This window comes from Parasteatoda tepidariorum, chromosome 5 (genome assembly GCF_043381705.1).
Source record: "Parasteatoda tepidariorum isolate YZ-2023 chromosome 5, CAS_Ptep_4.0, whole genome shotgun sequence".
In the NCBI taxonomy this organism is placed as follows: Eukaryota; Metazoa; Arthropoda; class Arachnida; order Araneae; family Theridiidae; genus Parasteatoda; species Parasteatoda tepidariorum.
Genome location: NC_092208.1, coordinates 11311877 through 11331329, shown reverse-complemented (window position 1 = coordinate 11331329; position 19453 = coordinate 11311877). Strand labels below are relative to the sequence as shown.

The 19453-nt window shown below is 28.8% G+C and overlaps 1 protein-coding gene across 3 annotated transcripts in view; it reads left to right on the top strand.

Annotated features, from left to right (window-relative positions):
* LOC107438976 (uncharacterized) overlaps positions 1-19453 on the top strand; it is a 65836-nt gene that overhangs the window by 9816 nt on the left and 36567 nt on the right. For all 3 annotated transcript variants that reach the window (XM_016051410.3, XM_043046103.2, XM_016051411.3), the window contains exons 7-9: positions 11811-12038; positions 13372-14443; positions 19195-19423. In XM_016051410.3, coding sequence (XP_015906896.2) covers positions 11811-12038; positions 13372-14443; positions 19195-19423 — 1529 coding nt within the window. The remainder of the gene's footprint in view (positions 1-11810; positions 12039-13371; positions 14444-19194; positions 19424-19453) is intronic.

Sequence of the window (19453 nt, the reverse complement as noted above, 5' to 3'; positions counted from 1 at the left end):
ATTTGAGGAGGTTAAAGATAAAAGTTAACTTCTCAAAAACTGAAAGAGTTTAACTACTCAAAAACTGAAAGAGTTTTATAAAGCTTTTGTTAAAACTTTTGCTTTTAATTTTATTTTTTATTAACTTAAAATTTTTTTTTAAAATTAGTTTTTTATTATAAATATTATTATTATTGTTTTTTTTTTAAACTTTCTAATAGTTTCTTAAATACCCTATTGTATTGTTATAAAGTAATCACATCAAAATAATCTCTTCTTCTTCATGTCTCTCTTCACATTGTGGTCAAACAATAGTTTCATCAAAAATGTAAAAAAATATGAATAAATGAATGGAGAGAAAAAATCAAAATTAAAGAAAAAAAATTTTAAATTTAGTTTTTCTTGCTTAGAATTTATTGCAAATAGAATTAAAAGTGTATATTAGCAATGCTATAGTATCATGATTGTAATGAATGATAATCAGTTTTCATAATCATTAAGGTTAAAATCTTGTGTTTTGTTGCTGCCATGAATGGAATTAACTGCTGTTAACTGAACTGAACTCTTAACTTAACTTTTTTCAATCTTGATAATAATTCTACTTTAACTAAAAATATAAAATCAAGCTTTCAATTCCGCCGCTTTTCTATTCCAATTACAATGTGCATATTGGCATTGTATTTTGTGTAGACCAGACAATATGTCATAATAAAATAAATAAATATATTGCTATTTCATGCTAATGGCTAGTTTAATATTGTCATTTCAGATTTTTTTTGATAAATTTTAAGTGATAATTAATGGAGTAATATTTTGTAGAATAAATTTTTTGATGACATTTAAATTACTGTGATTTTTCTAAGTTCAATGTTTTATTTTATAAAAAAACAGTCATAAAATAAAATTATACACTTAATAAAATGTAAAAATTCTAAATTCTGTTAAAGTTTTATAGTTTTATTTGATTGTAGTCAAAATAAGATTAAGTTATCAAGTGTCTGAATTTTCTTCATTAGGGTATAATTTTTTCTTTCAGATGTATAATTTGTAAATTTAATTTTTAGTGATTAATTCACTTTTGCTTAGTTAATATTTTGTTTAAACAGTGAAGTAAATCTGTGTGGAAAGATAAATACTGTGAAGAAGTTTTTTAAAAAAAAAGGAAAAAAAAGCACATTCTTAAACTTTCAAATAAATATACAGTCAAAGCTCGACCTTGCAAGTTCTGATGGAGACATGGTTTCGGGATATTGAAAATCAAATATCATGTATTTTTTTAACAATTGAGTCAAAATAATAACTGCATTGACTATTTAGAAGTTGTATAACATGGATTTACTTTTTTAAAAAAACATTTATTTTAAACAATGTCAATATCTTTTTGTTTCAATTTAATTTTATTTTTTTCTGAATTCTCCATGAATTCTTTTCATCGTCTTCCTTTTCGAATATATTTCCATATGTTCTAGCCTCTTTTAATATTTTTGATCCTTCCTAATCATTAAATAGTAAAACATTCTTTTCCACTGTGGCTATTTCCTCACAAATATCAGTTTCTTTTAGCAAAGATGGCGGAAGGGTAGGTTGCTGTGACCTCCCAAACATTTTCACCATTTGACAAATTTTGCTTAGCCATTCGGCATATTTACAAAAAAATTCATTTTCTCGTATTTTATGTAGGAAACACAAATAAAATTATGAACAATGCCCCTTGCATACCTGAAAAGTCGCCTGTTTTTTACCGAAGAGTCCTGTATTTTACGACTTACTCCTGTTTACCCATATATTCTCGAATTTCTTGTATTTGTTGAAGAAATTTAAAAAAAAAAAAATNTCTGTATTTGTTGAAGAAATTAAAAAAAAAAAAAATGGGCTATTTAATATCCGCTGATGGCAAAAATACTTCTCTTATTCCTCTACAGATGGTGCTATTGACAATACTGCTGTACGTTGAGTGTTTATAAAGTAATTATAAATAATGATTTTAAAAAAATCTTTAAATTAAGATTTATATACATATTTTTTTTCACTATTTGTAAACACTTATATTATTTCTGACATTGAATTTCTCTTTTTGATTTATATTATCATGCATGATGTATCAAAACCTTACTTGTAGCCTTAAAAATGTCGTTAGTAAAATCTCCGTTATTTTATTTCTCCAATGTTGGCAGGCATTCTCTTGCTTTAATTTTTTATTTATTTGAAGAAATTTAATTGTAAAGCTATGAGGATTGGGGAGCAATAAATAGCAGAGGGCTTAGCCCTTAATGTAAGTAAAATACAAAAAAAAAATTCACGGCATAAAAATTGGGGTATTAACTAAGAGTGGCAATGAGGCTCTTACAAAACCCCTTTGATGCTGCAAGAAAGAAAATTTAACATTTCGAACTGAATTATAAATAGTAGTTTTAAAATAATACTTTTAATTTTATCTGTTTATACGCTGATTTTATTTATTGAATTATTATTATATGTATTAACTGGAAAAATTAGGCATAAAGTCAAGTTTACTGTATCTGTATCTACTTTGTTATTCACTTTTTAAATTCAACAAATATATTTTAAATAAGTTCAGTAAGCTTTTTATTTCAAATCGATATTTCCTTTTGTTTTAAACTCTGAAACTGGGTGGGTTTCAGATCTGGCATGGCACTTACATTCTTCACAACAGTTTGATGCTTTGCCCATTGACCAATCACAGCTTATTGACTAGAATATAACTATAAAGTTGGTAAATCAGTAAAATATTGGTGGATAAAATTAACATATTGTGAAAATAATTATCAAAAAAAGTTTTTTTTCTCTTATTGGATATAATGAATTACATCAACTTTACTGTCAATTTCGAAATTTCATTTGGCAAAATTTGAATTATCCGTCAATCAAAAGTATAAGTTTGCGGTGCCCCGTCTTTCAGATTCATTATCATGGTGCATAGTGCTTTTAAAAGGTGATTATTTTCATTTTTTAAAAGCCTTTAAAGGTACTTTTTTTCGTTGGATGTTTTTAAAAAGTGCTTAATTTTCCCTTTTCGAATACAATATTTTTTTCTTTACCATAGCGATTTTCGCCATTATGCGAAAGCGTGCTTTTTACATTGTTCTATCCAACATTTTCACAATTCATTCAACAACAGTCCATTTCGGCGTACCGTCTGTCCGTAGCGTATGAAAGCACCAAACATTTTACATGCTTGTTGAAATACTTGCAAGTCCGCGTGTGCGTTTACTGAGCTGGGTTCGGTGAGATTATTGCAGTCTCATGTGCTACTCTGCTGCATTTTGGAAGCTACTCTCAATTTCAGGCTTGATTTTCCACCCTCTGATATGAAATCGAAAAATCTTCTGACCATTTTATAATGGCTAACATAATCAAGAAAAGAATTCTTTTTCAGAAACTATTTATTTTATCATGATCATGTAAAGTCTGAAAATTATTTTTTTACATTGTTAATGTATATAGTGCTTAAAAATATTTTTTGAGTGCTTAAAAGGTGCTTATTTAAGTTTTCTTGAATTGTAATTCAAAAAAGCCATTTGAATGCTTCTGAATTAGGAATAAACATTTTGGTGATGAAAAATATTTTAAGAAATCGATGGTCACCGAGAAATCTATTCTGCTGAAAGAATTTTTTTTCTATTAACTACATGACAAACATGTTGGGAATTTTTTTTTAATTTTATGTAATATCAAAAAATTCATGTTATCAGAAATTGCGATATCTAGCTTCGACAGTATATCATTTGCTTAGAATAGCATACAAGTTTCCATATTACATTGGAGCCCCATCTTCACTGTAGAATGCAGAAAAATGCTAATCTAAATAGTTTCAAATGATCAAGGTAAAGCAATAAAATTTAAGGTAATACATGATACGTAACTTTTTAAAAAGTGTTTAAAGGTGCTTATTTTCGTCTTTTAAACGCCCTTAAACATGCTTTTTTCATGGGGTGTATTTAAAAGGTGTTTAATTTTCCCTTTTCAAAAATGAGATTTTTTTTCTTGACCATCTCTATTTTCGCTGCTTATTATGCAAAAGTATGGTTTTCGTGTCGTTTCATTCAACCTCAATCCATTAGGTTCATAACGTATGACAGCGCCAATCATATTACGTGTTTGATGAAATACTTAGGAATAACTTCTGAGTTGGGTTCGGTGAGATTCTTGTACTCTCAGGTGCAACTCTGCTGCATTTTGCAAGATATTCTCAATTTCAGACTTCATTTTCCACCCTCTGAAATTGAACCGTACTAGTTATTTTATCATGATCCTGTAAAGTCTTTAAAAATTATTTTGCATTTTGTTAATGTATATAGCGCTTAAAAATATTTTTTGAGGTCTTAAAATTGCTTACTTTTTGTTAAGAAACTTGGTTATGCACCCTGTAATAGGTGAAGGAAACTAAATTAGAATTGAAACTTTACCAATAAGTGGTAGTGTTTACATCTTGTGTTAAAACAAGAAGAAAAAATCTTTTTACAGTAAGCTCATTTACTAAAGATGCATTGTTTTTAGTGAAAAATAACTTTCAGAAATATCTACATTTGCTAAAAAGACACATTTTCGTAGATCAGTTGCCATGTTTAATTAGAATTTTTTTTTTCTCTTCTCCAAAAAACAATGTTGTCAATAGCTAAAAAGTGACCTTATTTGTTTTTGACATAATTAATATGTTCTTTTGATAAGAATTTAACTGGTATTTAGTTTACCCACTCTTTAGTAAGACCCCTATTACTGCAAATCTTTCATTATAATGAACGATACTCGGAAATTCTGCTTGATATTCCATAGGCATGTTAATTTATCACTTATTTGACCCTTAAAATATATCAATCTATTTGTTAATAATTTTTACTAAGCTAAATTAAAAATCTTCAACTTTGGCATGAAATCATTAAATACTAAAGTTTTATATGGGGCTATGCCTTCTGCTCACTATCGCTACGTGTTATAAAATTCAAAACTATATAATTGCATGCATGTATTAGTATATCAGAAAGAGAAATTCGAACCGTATAGACATTATTTCTTTCTCCCTTTTTTTTCTTTTCCATTTTTTCTCTTTCCATTTATTTTTTCTTCACAATTACTCAATGTGTTACATATTTCTTACAGAGTGTTTTAATTATTAAACGCAACCTGGAAGAAAAAAAAATTATAAATTACCTAAGCTTAGAATACAATATATTATGAATTCAGATTGTGATGGAAACTGTTCAAAAATTTTGAAAGTTAAATTTATTCTTTAATATTTTCCCGGCAATAAATACGTCTGAAATTTTACTGAATTTTACCTTAAAGGAAAATTTTATCTAAGATATTAAAACTTCGATTTGCAAAGATTTAAATAGAAAAATAATTCCTTGGAAATGAATAAAAATATCAGAAGGACGTAAAGATTGTATGAAATCACAAACAGATACCACTTAGATGAGGAGGGTGAAAACGCAATCACGTCGAAACAGAAAAAGAATCGGAAAAACTCTCTTATAAAATTAGAATCTAGTAACCTAATTACAAGGTTGGGTAGCTGCGCGAATTGCGCCAAACTGCTCGAACGAAATTTATGCTAAGAAATGCCGTTTTTCCAAAGAATTGCGCCCATCTACCACATAACTTCAATCCCCTTGTTGGTGGTCGATAGGGTGCTGAGCCCATGTCCAAGAGGTCGTGGGTTCGATCTTCGCCTGCCGAAGACTCCCCGTGTAGTAAATGGTGACTGATGCACGTTAAATCTGCCAAGTTTCAAAGTCCGTGCCGTGGTGACTCAAAGGATAGAACGTTTGCCTTCTTATGAGGTGGATCCAGTGGCGTAGCGAGGGGGGAGCAAGGGGGGGGGCATCATGCCCCGGGCGCTACTCACAAAGGGGCGCCAAATGGTCAACAAAACAAAATTGTTGGATAATTTTTATTTTTATTATAATTTATTTCTGGAAAATATATTTTAAATTTAGTGCCAGTGAAATATAATAAATGTTAATTCGTAAATAAAAAGGAACACTAATCAAACTGTAATAATATATTAATAATAGAAATGACACGTCTTTTCTAATGGCAGGACTGACTCGACCTGTGTCTGTCAGCACTGCCTTATGGCATCTACGCTGTGTGGTTACATATATTATCTCCAAATATTTGCAGGGTGCTCCAATTCTGTTGCGAAATATACTAACTTTTAGTTTCATAACTTCAGTTCATTTCTGATATGAAATCTTAAGGAGGAATGATCGTGTGCAGCTCAGATTACAAGATCCTAGAATGAATTTTAGAGAAGNTAGAATTTATTTTTGCACTGCCTATATTTTTTCTGTTATATATTTATAAAGGCAATTCTTTGTTACGTTTCACTTGCGTACTTTTTATTTAGTAATGCATTTTCTTTCCAGCTCTGTTAAATATGATATAAAATGTAATTTTACAAGCACTATAGGGCTCTGAATATAAAAATTATTTACTCCCAAAACAAATTTAATAGCTCCAAAACGCATTTTTTTTTTTCTGCTCTAAAATGGTTTTGCCACTGTTCCATTCCTTCAGTCACAGGAGTACGTTACTGCAATTTTTTTTTTACACAAAAATAAATAAATAAATATATAAAAAAACAGGAAAACCAGCAATATAAAACTATTTAATTACTCGTAATCAATTTAATATATAGACAAAATGAGACTACTTTTCAAACAAATTAGAAATAATTGCCTTATTCGGTTAAGTAAATTTCTAATTATTATGAAAACCCAATTTTTACCACTTCTTTTTCCTCGAGATGAACTTAACTGGAACGCAATAATAATTAAGGGAAAAAAAAAAAACATTTTTAACACTTGGTGTGTAGTTGAATTTTAAGGAAACTTTATCTCCGGAACTTTCAATTTCCAAAAGTGATTACCACTAAAGTCATAGACCGTGTAGATAAGAGACCTTGTTTCTATTTTAATGCCCCTCGAAAAAGAAATAGAAAAAAGAACGAAAGAATTAAAAGATGATTCATCAGAGACAGCACAGTCTGTGCTGCAGAAACAAGTTAACATTAGGTCACTTGTATCTTTTCGATGTCAGTGAGCTCTCAAGCTTCAAGGTTGTTTTTCTCTTAGCGGATCATCCATTTGCGGGGATGAATGGCCATCAGCTTCAACTTTCTCCTCTATAATATTTCGTTGACTGTTTATTTGTATTTTTTCTTCTTCCTTTTCTATATTTATTTTTTCATTACTTAATTTCCTTTTAATTAAACTATGTTCTTCAGATTAAGATGTATATGTGTATACAACCAGAGGTCTGTTTAGAAGAAATGTGGGTACGTTAACGGATCCTTCACTAAATATCTTTTCATAAAAACGAACCCTTCACAAAATATTTTAACTTAAAAACGAACCCTTCACAAAATAATTTATCTTTTAATCGGACCCTTCACAAATTTGTTTATCTTCATTATTGTTTTGTTAATCGAATGAACCGTTCCCAGGAAGGGGAGGGGGAAAGAAATACTAAACGAACTAACTAAGTTTTAGTAACTAACTAACTTAAGTAAACGAACTAAGTTTTGTCTTCGATAGACTCTTCTTCCTTTATTCGTCCGAAATGAATATTCTGCGTTCAACAGTGTAGGCTAAATACCAAATATTTGTATGTTACATTGCTAATTTAGTAGCTGCAATTGCTGTTTATTTTTTAAAATTTAATTTTTTGAACTGAGGGATCATTCACTAATTTACTTTTGCTGAAAAATGTTCAGTATTCAATTGGTAAATATCAAACATTTCTCTGATCTTTATAATTTAGAGGTCTTATACAAATTGAACGGTGACAGAATTATTTTTTGCTTAGAATTAGAAACTTATTCTGGGACAGGTTTGTTTTTTTTATTTAGAATTAGAAACTTATTCGGTGATTTATTTCCTACTGAAAAAATTCAGATAATTTAAAAGTCTATTGCTCTAATCTATGTAATTCTATAAAATGTAATTTATACCTCGTTTAATAAGATCAGGTGCCTTAATTTGTGTTTTTTTAAAAAAAAAATTTTTTTAAATTTTGAAAATTATATTCTTGAAAATGATTAGTGATCTTGCAATTGAAGTTTCGTCCACTTTCCGACTATTTGTAGTACTCAAATCTCAGCTGGATCTTTATGTCTAATCATAATACAAGTTTCAATAATTTCGTGATTCGTTACGTACAAAATTTATCAGTTTATCACTAAAAGGAATTGATGGTCAGACAAAATTTCGAAACTTTTCCTGCTCGCTATAATGCTCAAATTTTAACTAAATCTATAAGCTGGTGACAAATTGATAATGCTAGTTTCACTCGTTCATTGTTAATCGACCGCTGCGAGCAGTATATATCGACTTTGTATCGCCCTTTAGAATTTTAACCACTTTTCTACTAGCTAGTGTGTTTAAATTTTAATTTAAGCTCTAAGCTGAATTGCTGTGCACTTCTCAATCGTTTATGTAATTCCGTTTTATCGTAAGTTACGACCATTTTCCGATTAGTTAGTTTCAAAACTGTACTAGATGACAATTAAGTTTTAAAATCGAAAGAGTAAAAATGTATTCTTTTCTGGGACTTAAGAAAAAAAGTAGTGTAAACTTCTGTTTCAACTCCTACGTTTTAAGATTTTAGGTTTGTCAAAATTAAAACTCATTCCTTCTATTTAGTCTACTTGGAAGAAAAAAAAATTAGTTATTTAAATTATTTTATTATTACAAACTTAATATGGTAATAAATTAATTAGGTAATAAATTAATTTTAGGTAATAAGTTAGTTTTGAAGGTAATAAGTTAATTTTCTTTAATTGGATCCTCTTCTTGCTACCGCAAGAAGAGGATGCAATTAAAGAAAGTTAAAAATCGTAAAGTTAATTAGAAAACTTAAAATACAGTTTTAAAATTTTCGAAAATTTCCTTCTTAATATTAAATATTTAAAAAATCAATTATTATTTTCTTTTTTGTTAGTATATTCACACCGGAGATTTTCTTTTTTGTTAGTATATTCACACCGGAGTTCCGCAAAAAGAAGCAGGATCATTTAGGGTTCCATAGTAAAAAAAAAACGAAACCGCTGCAATCGAACAAAAAGAAAACGAGCATTTTATTTAGGAATTTGCTTTATTGTAAATAGTTATCAGTTATATTTAATAGTTATCAGTTATATTTATTCTTGAGTTTAATTATATTTTATTTTGAATAGCGCGATGAGGAATATTTGTGGAATTTTTTTATAAATGCAAGTCTTTAAGTAATTATTCAATATATTGAAAAAAAAAAATTTTTTTTCTTCGAATTTTGTTACTTTTTCTTCATTAATATTTTACTTAAATAAGTTCCTATAAACAGCTGAAATAGTGTGTAAATTACGGATTGTTGATTGGATATGAATATAATAATTTCTGGTTATGAAAAAGAACGGAACTACGGAACCCTTGTAATCCTTAAGCCTAGTCCCTAGGATTCTGCTAGTAATCGTTACGAAACTTCATGTGTTCCGGTAATCGCTATTTTATTGCATGTTTTTTTTTTAGTTAATTTTTCAACTGAGTAATATTTATTTGAGTAGTATTTTTGTTCGTCTAATAACTATAAGTATTTATCTAAATTACATAAGTTTGATTAATTTATTTTTTTGATCTTAAGAACTTGACTTTAAATCCCGAGTCGAGCAAATTTTTTCCGACTACTTAGTCCTGGTTTTAAGTCGGAGACAAACAAAATACTTTTATACTAAAAATATGTATTACTGTTTCAATACTAAAATTATGTACTATTAAAAATTTTTATTTTTGTTAAAAAAAAAAAAAATTCGTTTGCGATGTGATGCTGTTGCTTTCATAAGCTACCGTGAATTTTCGGTAATTAATTATATTCTGCCCATTTATTTATTTANTTTTTTTGAGTAAATTTATATTATTACTTGTTTACAAACAAAATACTTTTATACTAAAAATATGTATTACTGTTTTAATACTAAAAATATGTACTATTAAAACATTTTATTTTTGTTAAAAAAAAAAAAATTCGTTTGCGATGTGATGCTGCTGCTTTCATAAGCTACCGTGAATTTTCGGTAATTAATTATATTCTACCCATTTATTTATTTATATTTTTTTTATTTAATCATTACACCATCTTTCAGAACGCTTTGAACACTGATCACTTTGTAGCCTTCACCATGTTTCGGTGCTGATTTTATTTCAGAATTTCTTAAAATTGTCGAATAAATAAAAAGAAAGTTACTGAATTTGCTAAAATCTCCTGCTGATTAACGGAGACAAGGTCTTTGGATATGAGCCAAAACTCTGCCGGAGAAAATAAAGTGATGCTTCTGTGTTTATACTAAAACGTCATTCGCGTGGAAAGGGGGGAGGGGCAGGAAAAAAAAAACATCGTTGCTGGAGGCCTTACTAGAGATCTACAGCTTTTTGTTCATAATTTAATTATGCTTGTGGATTCAACGGGTTTTTTGATAAGCTTGTTAGCGTATGGTTTTTGAAATTGGTAGGTATAGTTTCTTTAAAAATCACGCTTAAAACATGCACTGTCGTTTTTGTTTGCATCTAAAGCCGGTATTTAATCGTAGTTGGCGCATGCGTTCTGAAAACGAAACTTCATGTGTTTTTTTAAAAGTTTCTGGATGTTCACGTTATCCAAGTTTAATTTCTGGTTAAGTTTTTTTTATTGTTTTCGGTCATTGACACATTGAAAAGTGAGCTCTTAATTTATGAATTTTTATTTATTGTCGTTTTGTAGTCGGCGGGCATTTTTGCAATATTACTCGTTATGTTTATGACTTATTTCTGAACAGATTGAAAAGTTGGATAGCGATTTCCGCGTCGTGATCTGTGGTAGAATAATCGCCAAATTTTGGCAACTTCGGGCAGCTGCCCGCTCGAAATAAAATTTAAAGGAAGAAAAAAAAACATCTCAATGCGACCAACTAGGTAATAACTTGTAGCCACCCCTAGGGAAACATCTACATTTTTTCTTTTTAATTGCAAGTTTATTATCCATTTGGCGATTGTATTTGGTGCGACAGATCACGATACGGAAATATCCCGGTGAAATTCGAAACTATCAATTCAGATCTTTATGTATAATTTTTAAAATTTATTGCAAGTGTAAAAGTCAGACAGTAGCACTTAAGTGTGCCGTTGCGATTTCCGCTGGCGATATCGAAATGATTTCGGGAATGTCCTCTTGTAGAATTCATAAGTGCAAGTATCCTATTTATAGAGAAAATAATCCTGTATTGTTTAATTACTTCTTAGAATAATGGGTGAAAATAGATAGTGTTCACTATACTTTGAATAATCCTTTTTATACTTTTCTGTTAGTGGGACGCAAGTAGACTAAAATATTTTGTTTATGTTTTGGAGGTGACGTTCATCTTTTAAACAAATAAAAAGAAAAGAATGAAGTTGAATTTAATTGCTCCTGGCTAACAGAAAAGTCCGATCGTTCCGCCCCCCCAGTCAAAACTATTTGTAGAATATTTTAAAGAGTTTTAGAAAATTTTAAAAAATGTGCATTAGAATGTATAGAAACACCAAGAAGCTTTCTACAAAACATCTGTTTTCCCAATTAAGTCAGTTTTAATTAAATACTGCACAGAATAAGTTATTGACTCTCTGATGAGTGAATTATAACATAGTGTCAAACTCTAAATTTGGGGAGTTATTTTTTAATAATTTCTTTACATATTCTTCAACTAAATTATAGGATTGATATATTTATATGAAAGATTTTAATTTTAAAAAAAAATTGAGTGTTTTTTTTTTGTTTGTTTCTTCAAATTTTTAACGAAAAAAAAAAATTTTTTTTTTTAGGAGTTACAGAAAGAAATTGAAGATAAGGGTAAACATGTGAGTGCCTTGTTGAAGCTGTGTGAACGTATCCATGGAAATGTGCGTTTTGGACAAAATCCTCTCATGACATGGGATGCAGAGCGTGTTCGAAAAGTTGCTGAGAATTTGGAGCATAAGTGGCATCTAATTTATCTGAAGTCACTGGAAAGTTTGTGTAGCTTAGAAGGTCTCATTGAAAGTTCAAAAGAGGTAATAAATTCTAGAAATTATTTTTGTGTCTGTACCTGTAACAAAAATATTGCTAAATTTTGATGACGACGGGGTTGTGGGATGCAAGAAATTTAAAAAAAAAAAAAAAAAAAAAAAAAAACATCATATCAGGATCAACTTACGGTATAACTTGTTGTCATCCCTGGATAAACCACTATATATATATGTTTTTAAAAAAAATTCTACTTAAAAAACCTTTTGGTGTTTGAAAAAGGTAAATAGCTTTAATAGGTAGGTACCAATATAAAAATATCTCCAACTTCCAATTTGAAATTTTAATCAATCTGACATAAGAACTGTAAATTATTTTTTGCATAGCACTGAAATTGCTTCCCTTTTTTTATTTATAAAAATGAATATTTTTTCTTTAATTGTGATTGTGGTAGTCTGTGATATATTTGCATATATTTGCTATTTATTATGTTTTTAATTATTATTATGTTTTTAATTATTAAAATTATTATGTTTTTTTGTTATAAATTCTAAATCCTGATATTTTCTGAATCAACACTGACACTGCACTGACTTTTTAAAAGAAGTAAATGTTTTATTAAGTATTTGTTATAGTTTGCAATTTTTTTTGTCATTTAGTTATTTAATTGCAGTTAACAAAAGCATTTTTTAAATATGACTAAACTGACTTTATCTAATATCTTGAATAGTTTTGTGATTAATTGCTATATAGGATTTGCTCATTTAAAGTTAACGTATGCATGTATTCAAAATTTAAAGTTATGTATGTAATTTATTTTTTTAATAAAAATCCTAAAAATCTTTACTTGTTGACAGGTTTAAGTTTAAAATATTAAAAATGATCATTAACTTTCAGGTTCATCTACAATTCTTAATTTATCAGTCATGACACTTAATTAATTATAAGAGCATAATAGTTGTTAAGGGTTGTATCTCTCTCAGTTATTAAAATTTCTAATGTTTAAGGACATATTAATAAATGATGCTCTGACTATGAATTTTCATAGTTTACATGAATTTCAGTTTAAGTTATAGACTTATTAAAATACCAAAAAATCAATTAAAAAAAAATTTCATGTTTTTATTTTGCAAATTTGTACACATTAATAACTGACTTGTTACTCTTAGTAATTTGAAAACAGAGTATTTTTTTCTCCTTATAAGGTTTTGCTTTAGTTATGTAAATGTGGCTCTTCAATAATCTTTTCACCTTTTCTTCTACATATTAATTTCATATCTACTTCTTGTTAGATATTTTCAATATGTTTTTCTTAAATATAATTAATTTAGCTGATATTTTTCTAAGTAAATTAGGCTGAAGTGTTCTGTTTGCTTCTAGGGTCCAGAGAAATTAGAAAAAAGTTTTAGTGAAGAACCCCTAAAGAAGTATCCTAGATTGAGTGATAACTACGAGAAGATCGCCATAATTGAAAATGAGATTAAAAGCAAAATGAGCTGCAAGCGTGATAACATTTTACTAAGCAAGACTGAACAGGAGGGTGAAGCCGTTCTTATTTGTGAATTAACTATGAAAAATGATAAAGCAGTAATGGTGGGTGATACTGGTATTGCTGAGCTTAAAGCTGAGTGTGGAGAAGGAAAATTTGAAATTATCCAGGACATTGGATACTCTAGTGAAACGTCAACTCATCTTTCCACTGATGAAAAGACTGGAGTGTCCCCTCCGACTCACCATAATGTGAGTTTTATCAAAAGTTATAGCCAAATCTCTGCCATTAATAATTCTCCAAAACTGTATCTTGCACCTGATAAATATCCATCTATTAGTGTAAAAACATTAAATATTTTGTCAGACGAGAGAACATTTTATAAATCGAAAGTAAATGAGCCAAAAAGTGTCCCTGATAAATTTTATCAGGTAACCTGCATTGATGATGAAGGACCAGAAGAACCAACCACATCTTGCACTGCTCCAGCATGTGTTTCCAAAGATGTGGTAAATGCAAATACCGAGCCAAATTCTTCTGGCATCATAAAGAAAGTTCTTAATGAATGCATGTTGCCACAAATGCTTAATTCCCAAAGAAATACACCTAAATTTCAAAATTTATCGAATTCTTTAGACTCGTCCTCGGAGAAAGAAATTCTTTTGCAAAAAAAATTGAAACGGGGTTCAAGGGGTTCAAAAACTTTTCATCATCCTGCTGGTGATGTTTATAAAAAAAGTGAGAGAGTCAGTGAGTGGCTCAACAACTGCCAAAGTGCTGATGATGGCACCTCTGATGACAACCAGGATGTGCCAGAAAAACCTGCAAATGGTGCGTGGTCTCTTAAGGAACTCAACAGCTCTTGTGATGCTAGTGGAGAATGCACGCCTAATGAGTCAGACAGTGAAAAATCTGCTGCGTCAGATGTGAATAACAGTGTAACATTATCACAATCATTTACAGGTGAGTTGGAAGCTATTCTGATATTTGTATATGCATGCTATATTGCCATTTTATTTTTAATATATTCTCATATTTAAATATTTTCTAAACTATGTCTAATAAACAGTTATCAGGTGCATGTTTAATTCTTTATTTAATATTAGAACAATGTGGTCACTATAGAATAAAACTGACTGTTACATTAGTTTTTATTTAACATTTTAATATCATGGGCAGTATAAAAATATTTGAAGTTCAATATATCAGTAATACAGTTTGCTCACTGTACCACATCAAATACACAAAAATCACAAAGAAAATGACAAAAATATGCGTCTTTTGGGACACATAGTTCTCTATCAAGAAAAATAAAAATTGCACACCAGTAGATTTATGTTGGCAAAATTAGACCTATTTTTTTTTTTTAAATTTTAATCTTTTTTTTCCATCTTGGAGGATTCTTTTATCTAAGTTTTGGTTTTAAATTTTAAATCATTTGATGTGCAAATTTATTTTATTTTTCAAAATTAAAAATATTCTATTCTCATTTTTAATTTTTTCATTCAAATAATTTACAAATTATTCAGTTTTTAATGTTACTTGTTTCATTCAGCCTCCAGCGAAGTGTTTTAAATGATTTAATCAGCAATATTAATTAGCTCATGTCAAAAAGAATAATATGAAAAAGAATGTAGTGCATTTTATCTTTCAGAAAAATCTCCTCTTTTTGATCTTACAATTGATATTTTTGTTCCTCGTGGCAGAATTGCGGTGACATTGGCGCAAGGGATATTTCCGTATCGTGATCTGTTGCACCAACTACAATCGCCAAGGTGCCAAATAGATTTTAAACTTGCAAATTTAAAAAAAAAAAAAACATGTAGATGTTTGCCCGGGGGTGGCTTNTTTTTTTTTTTTTTTTTTTTTTTTTGTTTTTTTTTTTTTTTTTTTTAGTTTCTCTCGGGGGGCCACTGCCCGGAAGTTTCCAGGACTTGGCGATTATTCTGCCACAGATCATGATATGGAAATCTCCCTTTGTCGCAAAACATTACGGAATTTTTGCAGAAAGATATTTCATTTTGGGAGGGAAAAATTTTTGTTTTCCGTTCTGCATAATTTTTCGTAAATTTTTTTTTTCTCCTGCAAATTTTTTTTTAAAGGTGTCTCTCTTGCGCGTCAGAGAGGAAAGAAATAATCATGATTTTTATATTCTAATTTGAGATTTAAAAAAAAATAGTTAATGACTGGCTTTAGCTAGAATTTCAAATTAATAAATTGGATGTATTTCATTTGTCTTATTTATAATTTTGGGACATAATATGGCTACGAAAGCTTACATACCTACTAGTTAACATCCATTGTGAATAAACTGACTTAAAGCTATAACCAACTTCATTGTTCATAGTAACCATACTCTTCGTGGCAGAATTGCAGCGAAATTGTCGCATAAAATTACAGGGTTCATGCAGAATGATTTTTCTTTTGAAAAGTAAAAATGTTTCTTTTCTACAGAAATTTGCAGCGTAATCTTCGTAAAATGTACATAAAAGCACCTAATCAACATAAAATTTATGTGATAATAGAATCATGCATTTAGATAATCACTTTTGGACGTGCCCAATTTACGACGATAGTATCGTAAATCCATGTAATGTTTCAAATGTATTTTCGACAGTTATTGATATTGATTTTCCCTTGGTTTTTTAAATATCCCGATATATTTCAAGCAATATGGAAAATTCAAATAGTGTATTTGAGTATTTACTTTTTAATGCAATGGTTCTATCGAATTTTTGATTGTTATTGCTATTGATTTCTCCATAGTTTTTAAATCTGATATTTTTTATACGATATTACTTATTACAAACAACCTAATCTCTAAACAAAACCTGCATTTGAGGAGTCTGATTCGCATGATTTCGTCTTCGATCTTTTTTTTCAGCAATTGCTACTGCAGATTTCATGATTTTTAATTATGTTTTTTATTTTGATGATTTTTTACAAAATGTAAAGAAGGAAATAATTTGCGTCCCCCCAAAATAAATACGAATATACCACCCATAATATTAGAATAAAAATTTTAAAAAATTATGTAGTTTTTATTTTGTAAACACAGCACTATTGTTATTTTAAATTCGTAACAAATATGTTTGTTAATATTAAAAGTATCTTGCAGAAAGATATGTCTCACAGATAGCTCAAAAAAATTCTGCCACAGGGACCATACTAAAAATTTTCTACTTCTGTATCTAATCTCTGAAGACCAGAATGAGTTTGTACAGGTTTTCTTAAAAGCTTTTTATTAAAAAATTCAATTAAATCTGCTGAAAATATTAATGTGTGTTAATATCTGAAACACATTCAGCTAACTTACAATGAACTAGATATGTGTATTTAAACAACTATATTTGTGATCTTTTTTTTTTTTGTTTTGGAAAAAAAAACCATTTAACTTTATAAGTCCTTGTAACTGTTACTAAAAGAAAACTCTGATTATTCGAAGATTATTTTTTTACTGAAGCTTTCTTTTTCAATCATCAGTTTTTAATTGACTCTTAAATCAGTGTTATATATTGTGCCACTGTTTTGTTCAGAAAATAAAAAGACCTTTAAAATCATTATTATTTACTATCAAATTATTATTATTTGCATTTGAAAGACTAATGTAGAACCTGATTTGAACCTGAAACTGTGAAACAATGAGTCATTGATCAGAAGTAGCGAAATTACTATAGTTGCTTTTTTATTTTTTTTGGTGGTTTGTAGTGTTGTATGCTATTTTTTTTAAAAAAAAGTAGTGTAGTGAATGGTATGAACAGTAGTTTGTAGCTATTCCTGACAACTACTTGTAACGATAAGTAAATAAACAAAGTTCAAACGCAACTAATTTTTCGAATCTGATTTATACAAATCTTTGTGGATCTGCCAATGGACTCAAAGAGAATACTCCTGTGGCTAAGCATTAATAAGAATTACGTATTACTTATATTTAAACTAGCCATTACACATAATAGCTAATTTAATCAGTTTTGCCCCACCTTTAACTGTGAATGTACACTTATGATATATTGTTGTTAATTCAATGAAAAGAAACTTATCGTTGCTGAATTTTTTGTGTACTTTATTTTTTAGAGGAAATAAAAGAGCACTAAACACTCAACGAAATTGCAGTTATTATTTTGACAGTGAAATACTTAAATTAAATTATTTCACTGTCAAAAAATGCATAAAAAGGTGTAGGTTAAGAAGTTTGTAAAAATGGTGAATACATTAAAAAAAAGTAGTAGTAGTTTATTACATTTGTTATTACAAATAGTTTTAGTTAAATATGAAAATAATGTAGTTTTTTCTAATCATTGCAATGAGCTAAACTTTGAATGTTTTTGTCAAATTTGACAGCCATAAAAATACAATTCTGGTTTCTTGAATTTGTAGATATGTTAAATTTCTGATAACGCTTTAGTTAGTTATACTAATTTTATATTCATTTTCTTCTAACTGTCATTTTAATTGAAAAATGTTTGTATTGAGATTTTTTTTATTGTTTTAATTTCTTTAAATGAACTATTGTGCAACATGCAAAACAAACATTCTACCACCATACATGTTTTCTTGATTTTTACTACTGATTACCTAAGGGGTATGCCAATTTCTTTTAGATTTTTTAAAAGGGGTTTGCACAATAAAAAGATGACAGACACTGATTTAAAGTATATTTTATTGTTCCCTTCCCTTGTAATAAAAAGTAAAAGAAATCCTAAACTTTTGTGTTTACGTTATTTTGATGTGCACTCTGAGAAGCTTTTGATAAACAAGGAAGGTCAAAGAATGGATTGTTCCCAATTATTCCATTGAATATATGTACATTCTGATGAAATTTTTTTTTATTAGACACTGTAAAATTATTATAAAAATATGACTTTAAAACAAACGGAAGAGGAAAAACATAAATTTTTTAGCCTATCTTTAGATTCTATTTCTATTTATAATTACTATATTTTATACTGAAGGTTAGCTGGATAAGTCTGATGCAGTAAGAAAAGTTGAGTAAAAAAAAAATGTGGCCTTCTTGCTCAATTTCAAAACTTAGCTCTTTTTTGTAATTTTTGTTTTCTTACTCAATCCTATCTTTATAAATGATCCTTTAGTGCAAGAAGTAAGTTCGGTACTTTGGGATTATCCCATCGGCCTGTCAACGCTCGCGAAAATACGCAAATTCTTTGGTGCCATCATAATGAAAAGCAATTTCTAAAATAAAGATTCCAAACACACTAAATTTTTCAAATAATAATAACAACAAAAAAAAAGTCAGTGTAAAAATAGTTGATAAAAAGAATCAAAACAAAGTAAAAATCTTGTATTTTTTTTTATAATTACCCATTGAATTATTCTTGAATGTAACCATATATAGTATTAAAAATAATTTCGGTGACCAAAACTCCTTGATAGCTCTAAAAGAATTAAAAAAGTATTACCTATTTAATTAGCATATTAAAAAATTACATTGTTTCTTTTTTTTGTTTTTGTAAACACAGTGTTTTTGTTACCTTAAAGTAGTAACATATATCTTTGTTAATATTGAAAGTGTCTTGCAGAAAGATATTAGTGCTAAGAGAGTTTTGTCGCAGGGAAAATATTTATCTGATTTATTGAAGGGGAAAAAAAAAACAATTAACTGGTACATTATGAAAACTTTTTATGTGTTATCAAGATTAAATAAAATTATCCTATTTAAAAAGTTAATAAATAAATGGTACTATTTAATTCCATAGGATCTATTGAGACTGTGATTCCAGCTGTTGCAGAAGAGACTACACACGTGCAAAAAAGTGCCGCCGATCCCTCTCCTGCAGTGAGGATGCGGAAGAAGAGAAGGGCAAGAGACAGGCCGTGGAGTGTTATAGAAACTGCCCAAGGAATTTTCAATCATGCTTCTGTTCCTCATTCCACTTCTGAGGGTGCTTTAGATTTGCTTTACTCATCACAAGAATCTGGAAAAATGTATGTTTTTGTGCAAATAATTTATATCTC